Genomic DNA, 21,114 nt, shown 5'->3' on the forward strand with positions numbered 1-21,114 from the left:
CACACTAGCTCTTCTTTGGATATACTTTTACTATTCACCTGTTTTAAGACAATAAATTTAAAAATCAGTAAGATTAAAAGTTGCTGCTTTTTTGCACTCTTTTAAAAAACTTGGGGGAAAAATATGAAAACACATCTGAAAAATTTAAGAAGTGCTGAAGGTCACATCTACTATTGAGACTCTACTGAAGTCACTGAAATCATGCCATTAGATGTTTGCATTTGATAGTTAAGAGGATCTGAGACAAAATGGGAGGGGGGGCGGGGGGGGAGAAAAAAAAATTAGGTCTCAGTCCAGCAGAGGCTTGGGTAGACGTAACCTCTCCTAATCCTTTTTATTAGAATATTACAGGAACGTAGAACCGAAAGGGACCACATCTGCTGCTGAGTCCTGCCTCCAGAAACTGCGAGTCACATGTCTGAACACATCCGAAGATGCCAACAGCATCTTACACACCTCTCCATAAGCCATTTCAGTGCTTTCCCTCACCAGTAAGGATCATCATTTGACATTTTTCCATTTGAATGAAATAACTTTCTCCTTTACTATTATTCTTGGAAACTTAACCTCAGTAATGCCTCTTTCACATATCTGCTTTCACCAACAGTGCTCCTTATATCTAGAAGAATTACAGATAACAGAATTTTGTACCTGCACACTGGTTGAAGGCTTTAATGTCAGCAAAAGCAAGGTGACTTTCTGAAAGTGTAAAGTAGACACTGATAATTTTGAATTTTCATTTAAAAACATATATTTTGTTGTTTGCATACACAGTGTTAATGGCATACTTCACACAAACCGCTCAGTGACCTAGCATCAAACTGTCAGAACAATTTTCCGCGACCAGCAATTTTTGTCATACAGATACACATGCCTTCTGACACTTCCACGGGATGTAGACGTAAGAGTGGACTGTGATTTTACTTGTACTGTCCCAGGTAACAGACATCCAGCTCCAGTCACTGTAAAAAAAGTCTATATACGAATTACAGCAACAAAACTTGCTTGCATTAAAATATTTACAGAAATTCATGAGGAGCCAAGGACAGCATACCATTCTGACAGGAAGACACCTGATGTTACAGCAAAGCAACTGGACCATTAAATAAATGTTTCTGGTGCAATACAAGACTGACAGTATTCACTCATGCTCACACAATTCCAAGTAACTTCCTTCAAATGATCCCATACTGAAAACATTAACTATTGCATCACTCAAAGCACTACAAGTTGATTTAAAAGCTACTTTATTTAACAGATTAAAATATTAGCCTACCTATATGTCTGTGGTATTTTGTACAGCTTTTATTGTTATTGAACAAACCACAAAATTTTTCCTTAATATATTTTTAATATATCTCTGTGGATATCACCGTGAATATTTCTCTGTACATAGTATACACCAAGAACACTGAATAACAAGAATGATTCCTGCTTTATATTCACACATTGTTCCACAAAGTTAAACAAGTATTATTAACATGTGTAATAAAAAAAAATCAAATCAATTGTTCCTTCCTGTAATATTTAAATTAACTAAATTAGTTAGAATCTCTTAAATATTTCAAAGCTTTAGTACTTAATTTTAATAACTACATCTAATAGACTAGCTAGAAAACTAGTATTATTTACTGAGGAACTTCTACAGAGCAGCCATCATTGTGGTGAGGTGAATGCTGTTTTTCCAGTTGCTCTGACAGGGTCCAGTACTAAATAAAGTTATTGTTTGTTGCATTCTGATTACAGGGAGAAGGCTGAACAAAGCAAAAAGGGGACCACTTCTGCTTCTAAGGATCCTGCACTTGAAATGAAATAAAGATGGAACGTAAGGAATTAAACTTTGTTTATCAGTAAGACCAGCCCACAGTAGCTGCATTCACTCCTACTCAGTGTTTGGACCGGAAGAGGGAAAACGGCACAAAAGAAAGCAAGAAAGATGTGCACATGTGTGCACACTCACTGCATGTTCTGAAATACACTGCACTAGAGATGGGCCCAAATGAGGCGATAACTCCTGTTTTTCAGAGAAACAAGCTTGTAATTCAACCTGGATCACGATGTGAATGTTATATCTGACTTTTCTACTGTATTGACTGATATGAAAACCCAGACTTGTCACTGCAAAGAACAAAACTGAAATCTGTCTTCAAGAAGAGCACCTGAGTCCTTCCCCTGGCTGAAGAGCTCTCTGGTGGGCCTCAGCTGCAACGCAAGCAATCAAGTGAGCCAAGCCAGCATGACTACAAAAAGACAATGTGGGTTTGTAACAGCAATTCTCTTAAACTGGTCTCGGTTCCCCAGTTTCAATGTAGCTATTTATATTGATTTTTTTGGAACAATTGTGGAAGGACCTTCCCTTCCCTTCCCTCCTACTACAGTCTTCTGGAGGAACTGTTATAAAAGACTTCTTTTATGAAAGGAATAAGGGTATAAGAAGTGTAGAAGAGTGACAGCTACTGTAAAACAGATCCAGTATATCAAGGCAATGAACAGAATTACCTTGGAAAAAATTCTCTTGTTACAGGAAGTGAAAGCAAGGAAAATTGTAAAGTAGTAACATTTATCACATGGCACAGTCTTCCCCCTCTGACTGCTCCTGACAAGGCACCAATGCAAACTTGTCAGACAAATGCTTTTTGTGTCAGGTTTGGGCTAAAAAACTGTATGGTTAGCTTTGTGTCCAGCTGATGATATAAAGTCATTATTGTAGGACTGTAATGAAGGGAGAAGAGTAAGAAAAGAGAGAACGAGATCACAAGCTGAAATTATTCTTACTTTTTACATCTTGACTCAAGAACAAGTTTTTTTAACAGTTTAATTCCCTGCAAGCTGCAACACTATCCACCAGCTGGAGAAATGAACCATGAAAGTCTGCCTGTCTTTATATAGGCTCTGTGGAAATACCAATGCATTGGTTTTATTAAACCCTTGTGAGAAAGCCAAGTTTGAAGCTGCTGGGGACTTGTATCATTTCCAAGGCATGTGGAGAGGGGGTGAAAGGAAACGTCACTTGAAAGAGATATTTGGTATCGAGCATCAACTGTGGAACATCCTCCCGATTGTTTAGCATAGCCTGAAATTATAACAGAAAGGGGAAGAAAATATTGTATTAAGAATCAAAGCAAAAACTGCACATTGTTTGCTTCCCATTGCAAATCTTGCCTTCACATGACGTTAAGGACACTTGTTTTGACCAGTTCCAAATGTCTAGAAGCTGAGCAACTTAGTAATAATGTGATGTAACTTGAATATGAGAAATAATGGCTGTAGCTCTTACCTGGACTTTACGAACAAATGATGGAGTCACTCTTTTCTCAAAATCATCTATTGGAGTATATGAGTTGAGAATCTTAACTATCTGTTCAAATTACAAGAGATTGCTTTAGTATGTCACAAAAAGTGAGAAGAAAGAAAGAAAAAAGCATTAATATGACATCTTTATTGATATTTAATGGAAGTTTCAGTATTTTACAATAATAAAATTTTGACTGGTCACCTAATGAGTTGTTACATATCTAATGATTGCTAAGACTCATTTTCAGAGGTGTCAGCAGGATGAAGGAGATGAAGAAAAAGCTGAATCAATTAAGAGAAACAACAAAAAAAGCCTGTGACAAAGTAAAGAAAAAGCATTGTGGAATAAAAACATGGGAGAGAACAAAGCAGGCAAGTATTCACCACAGGAGCAGTTAAAATGCTAACAGTTATGAATAAGGAGTTAAAAAAATTCAGTTTAACAAGTGGTGATGTGGAATGCTGAGGAATGCTGTTTTTATCAAATGAAAGGCATATAGCTCTTTGCAACAAATTATTTTAGATAGCTAAGATTCTGCAATTCTGCTAGAAGAAAACAGATGGTTCATCACCTGCACAGTAGAAAGAGATGTGCAGTGTTCACATATTTCCTTGGCATCATCATCTGTGATCTTTTTGACCTGAAGGAGCCAGGCTGCTTGAGACAGAGGCTCCAAAGTTTCTTTGGCATTGCTGTTTTGAAGATTCTTGTCCTTAAGCCATTCTTCCAAGTAGCTGATATTACATCTGGGTTAAACCATGAACAGACAACAGAAATGTCAGGCTCCCCCTAGCAAGTAAGTTACATTAAAGATTTCTAAAGGAGGAATGCAGTGTTCAAATTCAGACATTTTAAGTTAAAAACCATACCTGTAGATCATAAAAATCAAACAATTAATAGCCTATGGATCTGTAAGTTTAATCCCTTGTATATTTCAATCTTTTGTATTTCTTAAAGCTTGGATAATAGAAAGCAAGTTATTAGTTTAGCTGTTGCTTACAGAAAATTACTAATATATACAGGCATTGCCTATTACACTGTAGTACTATATGTCTTTAAAATATTCATTTACAACTGAGCTTATACAGGAAATTAAAACAGTTTTTGCACAGTACAAAGCAGGGCCGGGCTTGTAACCAATGACCTAAAGGTTAAATCAGCTTTCTTCTAGTAATATTCCCAGATGGGTCAAGATTTTACTGATTTTCTTTCACCTTACTCTGCAGACTGTCTAATGGAGAACAAATGAACCGTATCTTCTGCAAAACAGTTAGGAGCATGTTCTCTTGATGCTCGTAACAAGACAGATGATGCCTGATCTAAACCCTCAAAGGCTCTGTCTCAGTGTCTTCCTCATCACAGAGCATGAAAAATGCAAGTCAGCTTTTGCCTGTCTGCCAGCCAGGGGACACTGCACCTGTTTACTATAGTAAGAAAGAATTAAAAATCATGAGTGAACTAGCATGGAAAGAATCCTAAACATGTCTGACTTTAAACTCCAGACTGTAATTTTCTTTGTCTTTTCCTCCATTAGTGTTTCCATGGAAAGAACAATTTGTAATATGTTACATTGAGAAAGTTCAGCCCAAAAGGCAAAGATCTATTTTTTCAAACAGAGTAGAAAACAATTAGCTACTTCGAGTAGAACGGTTACAGAATATCCAGTGACTTAGCGACAAAGGCCATTACACAAAAGTGTTAAAAATTCATTCTCAACCAACCGCTTGTTGAAACTTTACTGGCTTTACCTTATCTGCATTCCTTTTCTACAAGAGCACATGTCCTTGCGGAGGAAGAGACTATTGAGGGTGATAGCTCCAATCAGAAAGAAAAGCTGCTTCACTGCCTGCTTTAGAAGCTCAGAGTCCAAGCCATTCTGGCACATAGTACTATAAAAATAGCTGAGCTGTTGCAGGATAGAGGTCATTGTGTAGGTATCTGTGTCGTCTATACTAGAAGAACGTTTACGGAACCCTGTAGGTTTCAAGCCAGAAATTCCCTGAAGACTTTCATATTCCAGCATGCCTGGTACTGAAAGACAACAGAAAATAACGGATAAGACCACCACTCCTAAGGTTCCTTTTAGTTAACTTAATTACTGAACAAAACCTACTTTCAGGATATTTTAAAAGTTAAATGATGCAAGAAAAATAAGATACTGACAAAAGCTTCTGGAGCACACAAATTTTGAAACGCCTTTTGTTTTTGTGGAATGGTGATCAAGTTTCCTGCACCAGGAAACATTGTGAGGAAAAAGTCTTTCCAAACCCTGTGGGGATATACTATGCAGTGGAATTTATATGTGCAGAAAAACACATGCAGGTACACATATGTATAAATCAAAAAGAGAAACAAGTCTGCCCCATCCTTTGCCTGCACGGATAAGCTTTATTCATATACTTCACAAGCTACATTCAAGTTAGTTTGGGTTGCTGCTGTCTTACCGATCATGGGCTGAATGTTGTTCTCCATTACAATAATGCATTGGTGATAGATACGAATAGCCAGATCACTAAGAATTTGTCTGTATTCTGAGAGATCAAAATGCTTCAAACAGTTCTTATTCTGACGTGGAGTGTTACTCTTCATAAATTCCTACAAATAAGTTGCAAATATAATTGTTAGAAATCACATAACATTATAATTAAAAATTGTTACTGTAATGTAATGTATATATTAGAATAACTCATTCCATCTCTGGCTGAATGAGAGTGAGACTCATCGCAGGAGTCAAAGTTACAGCTAACTCCAATGGATACTTCCAGTTCTGGGCTTCCCGTACTTAATTTTCCAGTTTATGTTGATGTTTACTCTGTTCCTAAAGTCTACTAAAGCCAAAGGAAAGACATGCACGGATTTCAACGAACTTTGGAGCAATTCCTACATCATTTAAACAGAAAGCAACCTCCACCCCCAACCCCAACAGAAAAAGACAAAACGCAGTTTTAAACTATGTTGGCAAAAAAAAAAGATTATATTTTATTGCTGCAAAGGAATCTCATTTTTGGAATCCTTATCAGGAAAGTTCTGACTTCAGAAGTCTAGACTGAATCCCAACTTGTGTGAAGTCCTGAATGTTCCTTACAAATATAGATTAAAACTCCAAATTCTGGGTTCAGACCTTTCCCTACTGTTGCAATATAAAAGACTGTTATTAATTATGGTTTAATGTTTTCAATTCTCCAGTGCTCTTTAGATGTTATCGATGCGACCACAAGAGGGAGTATCATTGTTTAGACAGCACACGGTTACTGTGATTCCAAGGCTTTATGGTACCTCTTTGCTTTAATCCTGAAAACTATATTTTTATGCGCCTATGCAATTTCAGTTGAGTCCACCTGTTTATAAAACCTAGCAATAAAATATAATAAGAGTGTGCAATTTAGAAGAATTCATAAGAAATTTATATTTCAGGTTAAAACTTAGCTTAAACGAGCAAGTGAAAAAAGGGTATTTCATTGTTTTGCTCCTTTCCTGAGGTTTTCTTCTGTAATCTCATATTGGTAGCAGAAGGTGTTTGAATGGTCACAAATATAAAACAGTAAAATTGTTTTATATATATATATATATGTATATATGTAACTGGACATCTGAAGCCCAATTCACATTAAACTCCTGTGGAAGAGATCAAATTAAGTAGCAGTTTCCACATCATGTCTTTAACCTACATTAGCACTTTTATGTTTCCTTGATTTCACTTGATCTGTTAGTTCTACACTGTCTTATTATTTGTGTAAGACATATAACACCACTGCAGAGCAATATGAATATCTAAATATCTGTAAGGAACAGTGGTGAGCTGGTGAATAATGATCTATTATCACTATTTTTAATTCCAATTAAAGTCTGTCACAAGTAAAGTAATGGAATTATTTGATGAAATCATAAATCACTCTTACCTCTTCCCCGCTGTACTGCTTCAAACAGTTAAGAAAATAGTATGTATTGGAAAGCCAGAAGGACAACATCTCAAAGTCTTCTGAATGTTCCTGAAAATTATAAGTAACACAGTTTTATAATGGTATTGTCTCATGAAGTTTATTTAACAACTAAAGAGCATTTTAGAATTGGTATAATAGAGCCCACATATAGCAGAAGGAGCATACAGCATCTATAACGTGCTAACTGAACAAATCATGCTGAGTTTTCAGGCTAATATACATATAGCAAAGATCCCTCTTTTACCTGGTAAACACTGTTTAAGTCTTCTCAAATGACAGGCTGGCTAAATAAGTGTGAATCAAACAGTTTTAGATATTTCTATGTGTAGTGTACTGGAGGCCTTCCTGCAAAAAAAGTGTGAACAATGCCTGTGTACATGGACGAAACTGAACTACATATAAACACAATTCTAACTACTTCTGGTTTATTTTTGTTAGCTAAGTAAGCAGAAGCTTTTCTAATGTGTAAACTGTGGTATAAATATGTTCACGAACAAACTATAGGCATTCTCTATACAACAAATTCAACTGCATAAACCATAGTCCCTTCCTGCCTGTGCTACAAATCATACCTCGTGTTTTATTGCATTATAAATCCATAGTAAAGCATTCACATAGCTGAATTTGTTATGTAGATGAGACAACAAGTTAACAATTGTTGTTTAGAAATTGATTTTGTAAACTGTCTGGCAACGTAAGTTTAATCATTTGGGTACTAATGCTGCAGTACCAAATGATATGTCAAAAAACCACAACACCAGTGGAACAGCAGTGCAAAAATCTCCTAAAATTCTGATACCTGCCTGCTACCAAACATACTAACCTTCATTTCAGTCCATCTGACTTTTATCAGTGCTGAGAGTACAGGTGCACTTCACCTAATCAGCTACAGTAAAATGTAAAATACTTCAAATGATTTTGTCAACAAGCTCTTCAGATAAAAATAATTTCTGTCAATGCATTCTGTGCATCCTGTGTTCAGCACAGTAGAACCTCACCTGGAGGCTTTACTACTACTACAAACTTCAAAAAGACTGTCACTAATGATTATTATTCTATTATAGGAATACTAGCAAATGGAAGTGTGAGCATACCTCAGGTACTATACACGCATCTTGTAAACCTTACATTAAAAATCAAAAAGTACAACACAGCCAAACGTAATTCCTACCTTAACAACTCGTTTGATACCATCAATGGTTACATTCATGAAAGATTTCAGCATGTCAGCATCATTCAGGTAATCTGCATACCTCACACACATGAATAGGATGTGAGCTGGAAGGCCAGGTATCATATTAACTACAACTCCACGCGGCTTTAGATCTGCATAAAGAAGAATCAGGTTTATTATAGAAAAATTTGACAATTCAACGTATCATTCTGAAAAAGACAAGCACTATGGGGTTTACTTCTTCAGTGACCAGTCACTTGATAATTGATTTACTGATTAATTGTTTGTTTCTGAAAATTTCTGTAACAGTATTGTTCATGTAAGAGTGTTAATTAAGTTCTCCAGAGTAATAGGAGAGTTACTGTAGCAAATTCTAAGGTCCAGTATGGGCTGCGCCAAACACAACAACTTCAAAAAGCAATTTGCATTTAACTACTCACTGGAGGCCCCACCAAATTCTGGCACTGCTTAATGATACACCTTTGTTCACAAAGATACAAACATTCATAAGGCTGAAGCAGGTGAGAAGGGAAGGACGGTGTTGTTTCCAAGCAGTAGTTTATGACGGTACTAATGCACATGGAAAATTTGTCAAGTCTACTATTAATTGTAAGCTAACGCAAAAAGCTGATTTGGCAGTAAGATTGATATTGTGAAGTAACTCAGAGGAAGGACAAAATTCCTCTACAAGAGGAACATGGAAGTACACTTTCCTTCAGTGAAAAGAATGATATGGGAAGGGCAGTCAGGAGAGCAATCCATCACACGGGGATATAAGCCCAGTGACTTACAGACTTAGCAGACGACCAGGAAGAAAGTAAATTCAAGTCCCTGGAGTGCTCTTGAGATTTATAGCTTTATAAGTGAATAAATAATAAGAAAGATAATAGAGTAAGCATTATGTACAGTCAGACAAATGATTTTTACGCAGACAAAGCACTTCTATATTTGAAATGATTGGCAGCAGAAAAAGAGCAATACAGAGCCTCCAAGTTGTATCACTGGTAAGAGAGCGGAAAAAAGGCAACTTTGAACATAAGTGAAATACAGTGCCTTGTAGTTTTTTTGTAGTATTCTACACTGAATATCACTGACTACTGATAAAATCTGAAGTGTTACTAAAATACCGAGGATCAGATTTTGAATGATCCTGTCTTCGTCCTCTTTTTTGTACTCCATCATTCCAACGTACTCTTTGGACAAAGTTGGCACATGAGCTTCAGCTGTCAAACACAAAAGCACTGTTACCTGCAGGTAAATGGCTAAGCTAACGTTCATGTCAGAACAAACAATTAGAAAAAAGCAGTTTTCTCTGTAATAAAACAAGTACGGTCCTTGTTCACAATAACGCTCTTAGCTTATGGTTCCAAGCATTATGAGTTAAATAGCATTTATATTATTAATGTGATTAGTTTCACTGGATTCAGTGGAATTATTTGCACTAATGAGACAAATAAACATTAGCCACCTCTGCAATGCTTTGAAGTGGATTATATAGTGAAGAACTGCTTGCTATATAGGAGCTTTGTACAAACTAACCACCTGCCATTTGAAGGTAACAGGAGGAGCTACTCCTCTGATGCAAAACTAACACTCTGTTGGCTCAGAGAGAGTTTGTGTAAGGATAGGCATTAACTTTTGTTGACAGAACCTGATGCCCCTGGCTTAATCTTTTATCGTATAGTCTAGGTCCCATGCACACCCATTATTTAGCTGGAAAAAAAATACAAGAAAGGGCTTTTATGTAAATTCTGTTGATGGTTCCCTGGCACTTTATTCTGAGGTTTTAAAATTTCTAACCCCACCTCAAGGCCTGCCTTTGTCTTTTTTTTTTTAATTTACTTTTTTTCAAACACACATTGAACATACAAATCTGTATTTAAAAAAAATAATCATGTAACAATATCTTACTTTTTTCAAGAGTCTTGGTAAGAGTTTTGATCTGATCCTCCAATTTTTTTATTATTCTGTCTTTCATGTCTAGTTTTTCTTCAAGATCCTGCAATAATCAAAGTGAGTTCAGAGCAACCACAATTAAAAAAATGTCTTTTACTGCTACATGTTATCACCACAATTAAGGAGCACTATGGTATGCTTTTACTTGTACTTGGTGGAAGAAACATGAAACCTTCATATCTTTTTTCTCCCCAAATGAACTGAGAAAACACCCTGCCCATACCGTGAAACCATGATTTTTTTTCTTTTTATCCTGCATTTCAGGTAGTTTCTTAATGACAGTTTCATTTCCTCACCATGTTTTCCACAGTAAGTCGAGTTGTTTCTTGCTTTATCTTGCTTTTTACTTCATCTTGGATTTCGTCTTGCATCAAACCATTGCTCAGCCCCTCAATTTCTTGGGTTGTGACTTTCAGCCTCTCTTTTTCTTTTATGTCTATTTCATTCTGGGCCTCATTTGTTCTAAGAACAAATAGACAGGAACCTTTGTCTCTTATTCTTCTTTCATTAAAGCATAGTTGTATCATCTTTGTCCATTACTTATTAACTATATGCATGGCTGTAAGGCAAATCTTACACTGGATGTGGTACTTTAAAGAGTTTAAGTGACTGGTACCCCACCTTATGGCAACTACATTTTTTTACATTTAAAAAAATAAGAAAAAACCCAAATACATATATATTTACCGTCTTTGTGTTCTATCCCCTTCTAGTTCATAATGCAGCCGATTAGACATCTCTTTCATTTTTTTCAGTAATAATTAGCAACAAAACACAAAACAAAAGAAAAACAACAAAATTACATTTGCTTAATGTTGCATACTAGTATTTAGTAAATCTCTTCTTACACTCATAATTTTGTTTCATCTTACAAAATTGAATGACATGCCAGATAATGTATCAGAGAAATATCTGACTACTCCACACCACACAGAAGATTATATGGGATGGGGAATTTTGACACTACTAACTTCTTGCAGTTGGCAGTAAAACTACTTGCAAATGTTAAATCAATTGCCTAGGAAGACACTACAGTTACAGAGACTCAGAAACCTCAGCAAAATATGCTTTCCTAAATTGGGACAAACTTTCAAACCAGCAAATTCAGCACTTCTCCCTCTGTCTCCTACTCTGAATTTTTCAACACCCTCTGAAATCCATCTTATAGAGTATGCCTTAAGTTCCAAAACATCTTTCCTTTTTATGATTGTTTCCAAAGGGAATACTCCATTGCACGTATTCTTAGCAGAGCCCTACTGAATACACTTGCAGACATCCAAACCATAGAACTGAATGACCTAGAAAAGGTTAAAAAAAGAAAAAATACACATACTTGCATGTATTTTATTTTTTAATAACAGAGATATAAACTACACATTTTTTCATCATATTTCTTACGTTTTACTATCAAGAAAGTAAGTAATAAGGCAATGATGTTATTATGTAACATTGCTTCAGCTTTTAAAGATTCAAATATAGGGAAATCATTGTGTTCATCTTAAGCAAATATAAGACTAGGGACCATTCTGGTACTTTACCTTTCAACTTTACAGTTTGTTCTTGAAGGCGGTTTTCAAGATCTAATTTTTGATTTTCAAGTTCAGAAACTTGCTGTTTAAGATCTGGGATCACCTTTTAGAGAAAAAGGAGATTTGTGTATTTCAGCACCTTCCTTCTTTTCAAATGTCTGCAATAGTTCCTGTGATGCTGGAAGAACTTCAACTGCAAATAGTCAAAGACTGGAGAGACGCTGTGAAGGAGCACTGCTACCTGCTTGCCTGACTTGTTTAACTTTTCTGGAGGCATCTGCTGCTGGCCACTCTCAGAAATGAAACAGTAAGCTAACTAAATGTTCAGACTGACCCAGCACTACGATTCTTCTGCTCTAGTTTAAAGGAAATGACACTGTGGCTTTAATTTCCCTAGCTCAATTAACACTGGAGAAAAACTCAGTATGTTATAAAACAGTATTTTAAAAATAACACTGTAAGTCACTTTTCCTTATGTTTTCAATTTTAGTAACTTTGTTTTGAAAATATTTCTTTAGTTATTTTTAACTCAGCAGAAAAATAATATGGTACATACCATCTTCTGGAATAACAGCACTTCCTCGTGTTACATAGGTTTTAGACAGTACTAATAATTAGACTCCTAAGCCTTGCCTGCAATTTGTTAGCAACTTGATACGCTTAGCTGCCCTCTAGCGGGGAGAGCCTCAGAACCGCACAAACCTGTAACCACCATCAATCCCATAGGCATCTGGTTTTTCACTAACAAACGACAGAACTTGCCAACCTGACAGACAGAAATTGCTTTGAAGAGGCTTCTGAGAAAAAGATGCTAATGTCTGTCCTCTGACTACAGGCAAAGGACGAAGTAACTACATTCTGAACTGGAATGCCTCAGTACAATGAAAATTGAAGCTGGTTGCTGTGGGCTGACCCCAGCTGGCCAGCAGCCAGGCACCCACAGAGCTGCTCACTGCCCCCCTACCTCCACCCCACGCCCCCACGCAACAGCGAAGAGAATGGGAAGAGCAGAAGCGAGAAAATATCTGGCTCAATATAAAGCCAAACACCCCCTTTCTTCTTCCTCTGCTTCAGCTGAGCATGACATTATATGGTAGGGAATACCCCTCTGGTCAGCTCGGGTCAGCTGTTTTACCCACAAATCCAAAATGCAGCATCAGATGGACTGCTACAAAAAAAGTGAACCCCATCCCAGACAGACCCAGTACACTGTTATAATACTGACCCATAGAAAGTTACAGTATCACAAAACTGCTTTTCATTAAGTCTGAAATACCAAGTGTGTTCCATCAGAAAAAATACATGGCCTGACCAAAAAATAGCTTTTTTTCTTTTAATTATCAGGTGAGAAGTCTAAATTAGGTAGATATTAAAAAAGGTATGGTGAGCTAACTTTCTGGTAACTGCTAAACTTCTGATTCATTTTTCATTTAAAATTTTGTGTAAATAAAAAACCTAAATACTTGTTTCTTCATGACTTCCAGTATAAAGCTGCACAGCTGTAGAAATTATTACACCCCTCAAAAGTTCCTCGCATTGTTGAGAAACCACAAAAAGCACAACGAAAAATATTCATATGAACTCAGCTATGTACATTCTGGCAACATTTTGAAGTTCAAGGCATCTTTTATAAAATCTGAATATTCAGTCACATGAGCGTACAAGGCTTCAAACACATTCTAAAGACTCTCAGCAGCTCCCTCGCTGTCAAGAGCGGAAGCCAAAGCCTGTGTGTGCACTACGCATCAAGTCAGAGTCTGTAAAATGGTATTTTGCCATTCTGCGATTAGAATCAAATCTCAATTCAGGTTTATGCAAAAGAAAATGCAAAAAGCCTCTGTGAGGTTGCCCCAACAAGCTTTACGCTCAAGACAGTAACCTTGGCTGCCTCCTAATGCAGAACCCCAGCATGCAGGGAAGGAGCCTGGACTATGGATGTGCAATCTTAGATGGCCCTATCTGTTTGAGCCTTGAGATTTCAAGGACACGACCACAAGATTTTGAGGGCTTTGTGCCACAAACACATTTGTATTGTATTAGTAAGTAACAAAAGCATACTTTCTTTTACCACACCTTGATCTTACCAGGTTTTCTGAAGTTAGTCTGCTAACTTCAAGTCGAATACCATCATTTATGTCATTTTCCTCTCGAAATAATTTTTGTAGATGATTAATATCTTGGCTAAGATGTTCAACTTTAAGGTTCAAACCTTCAATCTCCTTTTCATATATTTCTTTCTGGGACTGGAAATGACTTTCCAATACTCTGTTAAAAAAAGGGAGAAAGAACATGGCAGATGTAGTACAACCTCGACACAATGGGTCAAGTTTAATACAAAGTGAAAACAAAGTACTGTGGTTAACATGCATACATTCCATTACATCACCTGTGCATTAAGGAAGTTGAAAGTTATGCATGATATCTCAGAGGAAACACATTTCCCTGACTGACACATACACACTTACCTCACTGACTTAGTAAAGGTTTGTTAAAGTGATTTTAAGTCGCTCAGCCAGTCATAATGCAGCGTGTGTTCCTTTCTTAAACAGATGCTCAGTATTGCACTGTCAAATTAGTTACTGATCTTTCTGTTTACTTCCTAGATCACAACTTGGAGTTATAAAACCATGGAAGAACTGAACTAACCTTGTAGCTTTTTTCAAGCCCTCATAAGCAAACCACAGTTCTCCATCCTCATTTAAGTGTTCTAAGTCCTCCATAGAGAGTCTAGAATACAAGGCAGCACCATTAGTGTGCAGGGGAACAAAACGCATTTCTTCAGCTTTTTTAAAGAGACCTCAGAACAAAATTACCTGCTTCTTACATCTTCAACATCATAACTTTCAAGAAGCTGTTTTGCAACTTCCGACATCTTTTCTAGAAAAAAACAACTTTATTACACAAATAATTTTCTCTGCACATTTCAAATTAAGTTTGATTATAAAAATCAAGCCAACCCCTTCCTAAATCTACAAGGTTCTTTCCTGGTACTCAGTAAATATATCTGATTTGCTACAAAAATATGATGAGGGACTTGGTTCTACTTCTGGATATGTAGGGTGCACTAGATAGGCATATACCACCAATATTGGTTTTTTTTCCAAACACATCAAACTTTCACTGCAAGGCTGTATCTTTCTCTTCTGAATGTGGACAACTGCTAGAGTTGTATAGATGATTTGTCATCTAGTGCTAGGTTACTATGTTAAATGCTGCAGACACAGGTTTGCTCCATGACATTGTTAGCACTGAACAAAGTGCACAACAGTACTGCTTCTTATTAAGTACCTTCTCCCAAAGAGAACCAAACTCAGCAAGTTATTTAAGCGTATTTGATATTTATTGGACCTAAGGCTAAGGATAGGATGAAAAGCTAGATAACGTATTGTCTCCACATTCTCGGGGCTCTACAAGTTACTTGTTAAATTCTAAGTGAAGTTTAAGCTACTAGTATTGATTTTTAAACACAAAGGAGGAATGTTTGAAATCAGAGTTTCTTCAAAGGGGTACTCCAGTTCTCAATATTCAGTGATCACTTGGTAAAACTTATCTGTTGGGTTTTTTTTTTTCCCCCCTTGTGAGTATAGGTATGAATAGAATGAAATCACTATGGGATTGGAAAGAGAACTGTTAGCTTTTGTCAAAGCTAACATGGAAGAAATCAATTTAAACTGGCCTGGTTCACACTGTACTTCGTAAATTCTCTGAATTATCTAGTATATAGCTTACCCCTCAGCTCTCGCTTCTGTGACTGGGCCTGCTTTTCAACATCCAATTTTTGTGTCTGCAGCAGTTCGATTTCCTTTTGCAACTCAGGTATTTTCTGAATCAGACAAAAATTATAGACTGAGACAAGGAATGAATGGCAAGGGCTGAATATCAGTTAAATCATAAAGATAATTACAGTTAAGAACTTCGTATGGTAAAAGGCTTAAAATGTGTTGTGTTTAAAGCATCTGGTTCTCAGGCATCAGAACAGTTATGTGTTTGTGTCATGGAACTGACTCAGAGAAAAAAATGTGACTTTACACAAAAGTATTATTTTCAGGTTCAGTTTGTAACTGAAAAATCCCCTGAGAAACTAACACTTTATTGGAAAAAGGAAAATAAAATATCCACACATTTAAATGTATATATATTCATGCACAATTATTCTTCAAAACATGTACTTATTTCTGAGAGCAATAACTTACATTTTGTACATTAAAATAATGCAACATAGTGGTATATCAAATACAGCTTATAACTACAATTTCTTCTAAAAATGCACTCAAGACAAAAAAATAGTGAGGATAATGTATAAATAAAACACCCACATCCTCTACTTGCTGTATCTAGCAAAGACTCCAAAATGAAATGTGTCATACTTTACCTGGGCTTGTTTTGTAAGTTGTCCTACTTCCATTTTCAAGCCATCCTGAATGACAATTTCTTGCTGAATTTGATGTTGTAGCTGCGTTTTTTCTTCTTTCAGAGTCTTAATTTCTCCCTTGAGCAATTCAATCTCCTTTTCATAGTCCTGCTTCTGATTTTGGAAATTTTTCTCAAGTATCCTAAACACGACAACGAAAAGGTGGTGCTATTTTCCTACATTCGTAAGTGAAAGAGTTGGCTTCGGTTTTGTTTTAATTTGAAGGACATGTTTCATTGAAGAAAACTTAAACAAACGACAGTTACTTGAAAATGCTATCCTACATCCTCAGAATCAATCTACAAAATGGACAAGGGGATAAGAACGTCCCTGGATTTCCCTACATCTAATTCAGATATTGGGACTGAATTCAAGGCTGAGTTTTTTCCACTTAAAGGCTAATTCTCTAACTCTGAGAGCCTACCTGAGCAGCTTTCCACTACATTTATGGTCACAGTCAGACATAGCAACCAAAAGCCATGTGTTCTTCTCAGTGTAACACTGCAAGAGCTTTCCATTTTATACTACTCCCTGCTGGAACGGACTGGCTTCCAACATAATATAGCTAATGGGCAAAGCAGAAAAACGAGCAAAGAAGTCCTCTTCGTACAGTCTGAAGTTATTTGCAGCTGAAATCAGACTGAGCTGAAACACCACACAGCTTCCAACCCTCAGGAACAGTGACTGACTGCACTCTTCACACAACAGCATTTATCTGGTACCTGAAGTTCTCTGTCTTATACAGGAAAAGCAATACTGGGAAATAAACGCTTGATCTGAGAAAAGCATGCTGCAAAGCAACAACCTTTTATTGCTAAATAATAGGATTTTTAATACTGCAAATGAAATACCAAGGAGGTGGTAAAAAAAAAAAGTTTTCCCCCTATATTTTTAGCTAAATGTCCTTTACAAACACTGCCTTTCCTTCAAGCTGAATCTTTCAATTGTGTCCTTTGATATTCACTTCACAGGAATTTTGGCTGGTACAGCCCAGCTGCTCTCACGGCCCTGACTGAATTCTGAGGATATGTCCAAAGAAAGCATTATAATCAGGGTTGCCTTTCAATCCTCAGAAAGACATACAGCAAGACAGGAAACTGAAAAAGCAAGAACAATATGAAGTCTACAATATAATTTCCTGCATGTGACTGACCCACAAGCACACGCTTTTCCTCAATTGTACATGAAATACTTCAGTACTAGCAACAATGTCCAAGAACCCCGACAGATTCATAAGTGATGTGAGCGTAATACATTTCCAGGAGGAAAAAGAAAGGTAGGGAAAGAGAAAAAGGGAATGCTGTTTCAAAGCAATAAAATTCAGATTCCATACATTCTCTGATTTTCTTCTTTTTGTACATCACTGAAGAGTTGCTTCGTGAGGTCATCCATTTTCTCTGTCAAAAAATATTTCAATATTTCAAAGACCTTTAAGCAATTACGTGCATTTATTAAAACAGTATGACCACAATGAGAAGTTTCGTTTTAATAAGCAATACTTAACATATTTTATGGCTGAAATTATCCTCTCAAGTGCCAAAAATTATCACAGGAAATTTTACAAGTAATGCTATAGAAGAAAAAATGTTCTGAAATACCAAAGTGTTATTCATCTGAAGTATACTTGATCTCATGAGCTGCCTGTGTCCTTTGAAATTAGATTTGTAAAAGCAGTATATTAAAGGAACCAGGGACGAAGTGACAACTTGAAGGAATGTATGTGTGTGTGACAGGGAACACAACAGGAGAAGAACTTTTGCTACGGAAAGAACAGATTTAATTTAATTCTTAAATTAAAAGCATTTGCACTCCACATCCTAAGCAAGAGAAACTTAGGGCCAATTTTTAATTTACTGTAAATTCAGCATTTATATTACTTTTATTAAAACAAAAGTCATATACCTTTGCCGAAAACCTGACTTTAAAACTTTCCCCCACTATAACTCCTTTGTAACTCCTTTAAAACTACTTCTAGTTATTGTACCTTTCATTTCCTCAGTTTTCTCTTGGAGCTTTATTTCTAAGGTCTCTTTCTGTTCTTGTAATTCTTTATTCAGATTCTCAAGTTTTAAGATTTTCTGTACACACAAAAAGTAAGCATAATATACAAATTACAAAGGAGGAAGAAATAAGTCGCAGAAGGTCTTAAATTTTAACAAGCATATATGGATTCCCTTCCTTCCCTGCCACCCTCCCCAAAAGTGAAACTACTTAGTAACTCTCGAATCATGCATTTAATAAATCCAGCAACTGAAAAGATTATTTAAACTAAAATAAAAGCACCCAGATGGCAATGAAGATTTACCTGTTCACTGTCCTCTTTATATTTTTTCCCTTTCTCTTCATATATTCTCTTTTGAGCAGTTAACTTTTCAAGATCTAATTCGAGTTTTTGAATCATATCCACGTCGCTCATATGAGTTGAAGCCAGATTGGTCAATCGTTCCAGCAAACCATGATTTTCTCTACTCTACAATGAGCAAGACAGGTTAAATGAAAACAGAAAAACAAGCACACCTGAAAGTGTTCAACAGAATTTTGAAGGAAGCACCTGACATATTTCTGCTCACCGTCCCATAACAGTCATGATTATTTCAACCAAGGATTGTTTCCATCAATTACATTAAAGCTACCATCTTAAAGATGATTTGGCTGGTATGGCTCTCAAAAATAAGCTGCAAAATAAACATAATATGGAATTCCCAAAAGTTACTAAGTATGTTGCATCAGAGCAGTACCTCACACATCCTTCATACTAATACAAGTAAATACCATCCAGAGATTGGATAGACTACTTGAGAAACAGGGAAAAAAAAAAAATGTTCATTGCAGATTCTTCTCGTTGGCACAACTAATCCAAAAATATAGGGAAACTCCGGATAATTCTTCCTGCCCTGGATGTGGGAAGAATACTAGTGACTTACTATAAAGGACCATATCCCTTACATATTCTCCTGTCTTGTCCAGTATGGATATTGTAATTCATGTAAGCCTCTAATCAACATGAGAGCTCTGAATAAAACAGATAAGATTAAAAAGTTAGTACAAATAAACTGACTGGTACCCCGCACCTGTTCTTCTATTTTTTTCTGCAGCTGCTGAACTCTGTAGGAAAGCTGGATATTCAATACAAACCGCCGGATATTCTGAAATCTGCGCCTGGCAAGCCACGCACGGGCGTATTTCTGAAGGATCACAGCCTTGTGTTCTTCGAGCATCTTTAAAATAAAATATTAACATCTGTCTGTAATTATCTGTTCCTCAATCAGAATCAGTTACAACATACACTGATAATGACAATGCCTCTCCCGGAAGTATCAAAATACTGAAAAATACCCAGACTGCAGACACGTTTCAACCACTGTAGTAATCACACTAGATGATCTGCATCAACCAGACGGAGTTCTTTGTAGCTCAGAGATTAGATCTAAGCTACTGTGTATCAGCATTTTCATAGTAACAATATAAAAAATAGAGTAGAAGATGTAAGAACCAGACATGCAAAAGGTAAAGTATGAGGGATCATTGCCCTTGTCTCCATCATTCTTATAGAGCAATATCTGTTTACAGTTACTGAAATAAAGTTTTTGATAGGCTGTACCTTCCGGTATTTTTTTCTTGCTAGAAATCCTCTTGTATAAGCTTGAATTGTTACAGCAGCCACAAGGATGAGCTGGCAAAGTCTACGGACCAGGTAACCCCGACAGTATTTCTGAATTATTATAGCTGCCCATGTTTGCTTCAGAGTTCTTGCAGTTATAGCTTGCCTTAATTCAAAAGACAATAAAGTTTACTTAGGTTACATTACATTTCTCATGCTTGTTCCCTCAGCCAACCAAATCACACACGCACACAGAGAAAGATACTGAAAACAGGCATCCACTGTCTAAAACACAGCTTTTTCTTCAATCAAAGTGAAAGAGAGGGAATTATCTACAATCTTTGAAATCTGTTTCACAAGCAATTGTTCTGATGGTCTGTTTCTGAAAATTTCAAAGCCTACGTAGAGCCACCTTTCTCTCAGTCTGCTCTGTGAATGACTGGTGCACTTTCTCTGCTGCGTAATTCCTCCAAGTAATTTGTACACCCTTGTAAATTGCTTTTCCTTTTTGCTACTCGATTTCTTCTCTGGCTCTGAAGCTAAGCAGTAAGCCCAAGCCGACAATGGGGCCATGCATCATTAGCTAATGAGTGAGCTTACAGGTAGACAGGCCTCTCAGGAATCTGGCAGACAACATTTGAAATCTGCTAAAGTATTTTCTTCATATCACCTGAACATCTTCAATACTTTCAAGTCCATAGTTACAATCAAGAGGAAATGGAAATACAATCTGAATTGCTCTTTCGTAAAAATTACACTTCCAAATTAGCGTTGGGCATTAGTTTGACCTTCTATATCCCTTCAGGCATGCCCTAACAGCAAATTCATTTATCAGCCAAAAGTACCGTACAGTCCGCTGCCCCCGGAAATACTGCTGTATTGTAATAGCTGCTTGCTTTACGCGAAGGAATTTCTTCCGCTGCAGCCAGCCTCGAATACTCTTTTGGATCATGATGCATGCATGTCTCAGTTTATCTGATCGCAGTTTTTCTAAGTAAGCAACCTGTCCTGCTCTGAAGAAAATTTTTGTTCTCCCAAACTGATACTGGTTATGATCCTGGAAAAGAAAACAATAGGTGTATGAAATTTTTAGTTTATTTCTATAGACCAGACACTCTCTTCCTTTTATAAGTTGTCACTTCTGGCCAGCTCTTCTGAAATGACATGATCTTGCTAAATAAGAATATCCTCTCTGCCTGCTTTGTAG

At 36.6% G+C, this 21,114-nt stretch overlaps 1 protein-coding gene across 5 annotated transcripts in view; it reads right to left on the bottom strand.

Annotated features, from left to right (window-relative positions):
* Window positions 1-671: 671 nt before the first annotated feature.
* The window catches only part of MYO5C (myosin VC), a 36,615-nt gene continuing 16,172 nt past the window's right edge, over window positions 672-21,114 (bottom strand). For 3 of the 5 annotated variants that reach the window (XM_054215216.1, XM_054215215.1, XM_054215219.1), the window contains 23 exons: window positions 20,753-20,964; window positions 19,908-20,073; window positions 19,378-19,524; window positions 18,612-18,776; window positions 18,291-18,384; window positions 17,640-17,703; window positions 16,268-16,448; window positions 15,625-15,718; window positions 14,709-14,772; window positions 14,542-14,622; window positions 13,980-14,160; window positions 11,905-11,998; window positions 11,054-11,105; window positions 10,663-10,828; window positions 10,322-10,409; window positions 9,538-9,633; window positions 8,408-8,562; window positions 7,195-7,284; window positions 5,740-5,890; window positions 5,044-5,326; window positions 3,867-4,041; window positions 3,278-3,358; window positions 672-3,073 (listed from right to left, as the gene is read on the bottom strand). In XM_054215216.1, the coding sequence (XP_054071191.1) occupies window positions 2,921-3,073; window positions 3,278-3,358; window positions 3,867-4,041; window positions 5,044-5,326; window positions 5,740-5,890; window positions 7,195-7,284; window positions 8,408-8,562; window positions 9,538-9,633; window positions 10,322-10,409; window positions 10,663-10,828; window positions 11,054-11,105; window positions 11,905-11,998; window positions 13,980-14,160; window positions 14,542-14,622; window positions 14,709-14,772; window positions 15,625-15,718; window positions 16,268-16,448; window positions 17,640-17,703; window positions 18,291-18,384; window positions 18,612-18,776; window positions 19,378-19,524; window positions 19,908-20,073; window positions 20,753-20,964 (3,033 nt within the window). In that variant the 3' untranslated portion in view covers window positions 672-2,920. Of the gene's footprint in view, window positions 3,074-3,277; window positions 3,359-3,866; window positions 4,042-5,043; window positions 5,327-5,739; window positions 5,891-7,194; window positions 7,285-8,407; window positions 8,563-9,537; window positions 9,634-10,321; window positions 10,410-10,662; window positions 10,829-11,053; window positions 11,106-11,904; window positions 11,999-13,979; window positions 14,161-14,541; window positions 14,623-14,708; window positions 14,773-15,624; window positions 15,719-16,267; window positions 16,449-17,639; window positions 17,704-18,290; window positions 18,385-18,611; window positions 18,777-19,377; window positions 19,525-19,907; window positions 20,074-20,752; window positions 20,965-21,114 lie in introns of those variants that run through there. The other 2 variants (XM_054215218.1, XM_054215220.1) reach the window with 2 other exon arrangements.

Source organism: Rissa tridactyla, chromosome 9 (genome assembly GCF_028500815.1).
Source record: "Rissa tridactyla isolate bRisTri1 chromosome 9, bRisTri1.patW.cur.20221130, whole genome shotgun sequence".
Classification (NCBI taxonomy): domain Eukaryota; kingdom Metazoa; phylum Chordata; class Aves; order Charadriiformes; family Laridae; genus Rissa; species Rissa tridactyla.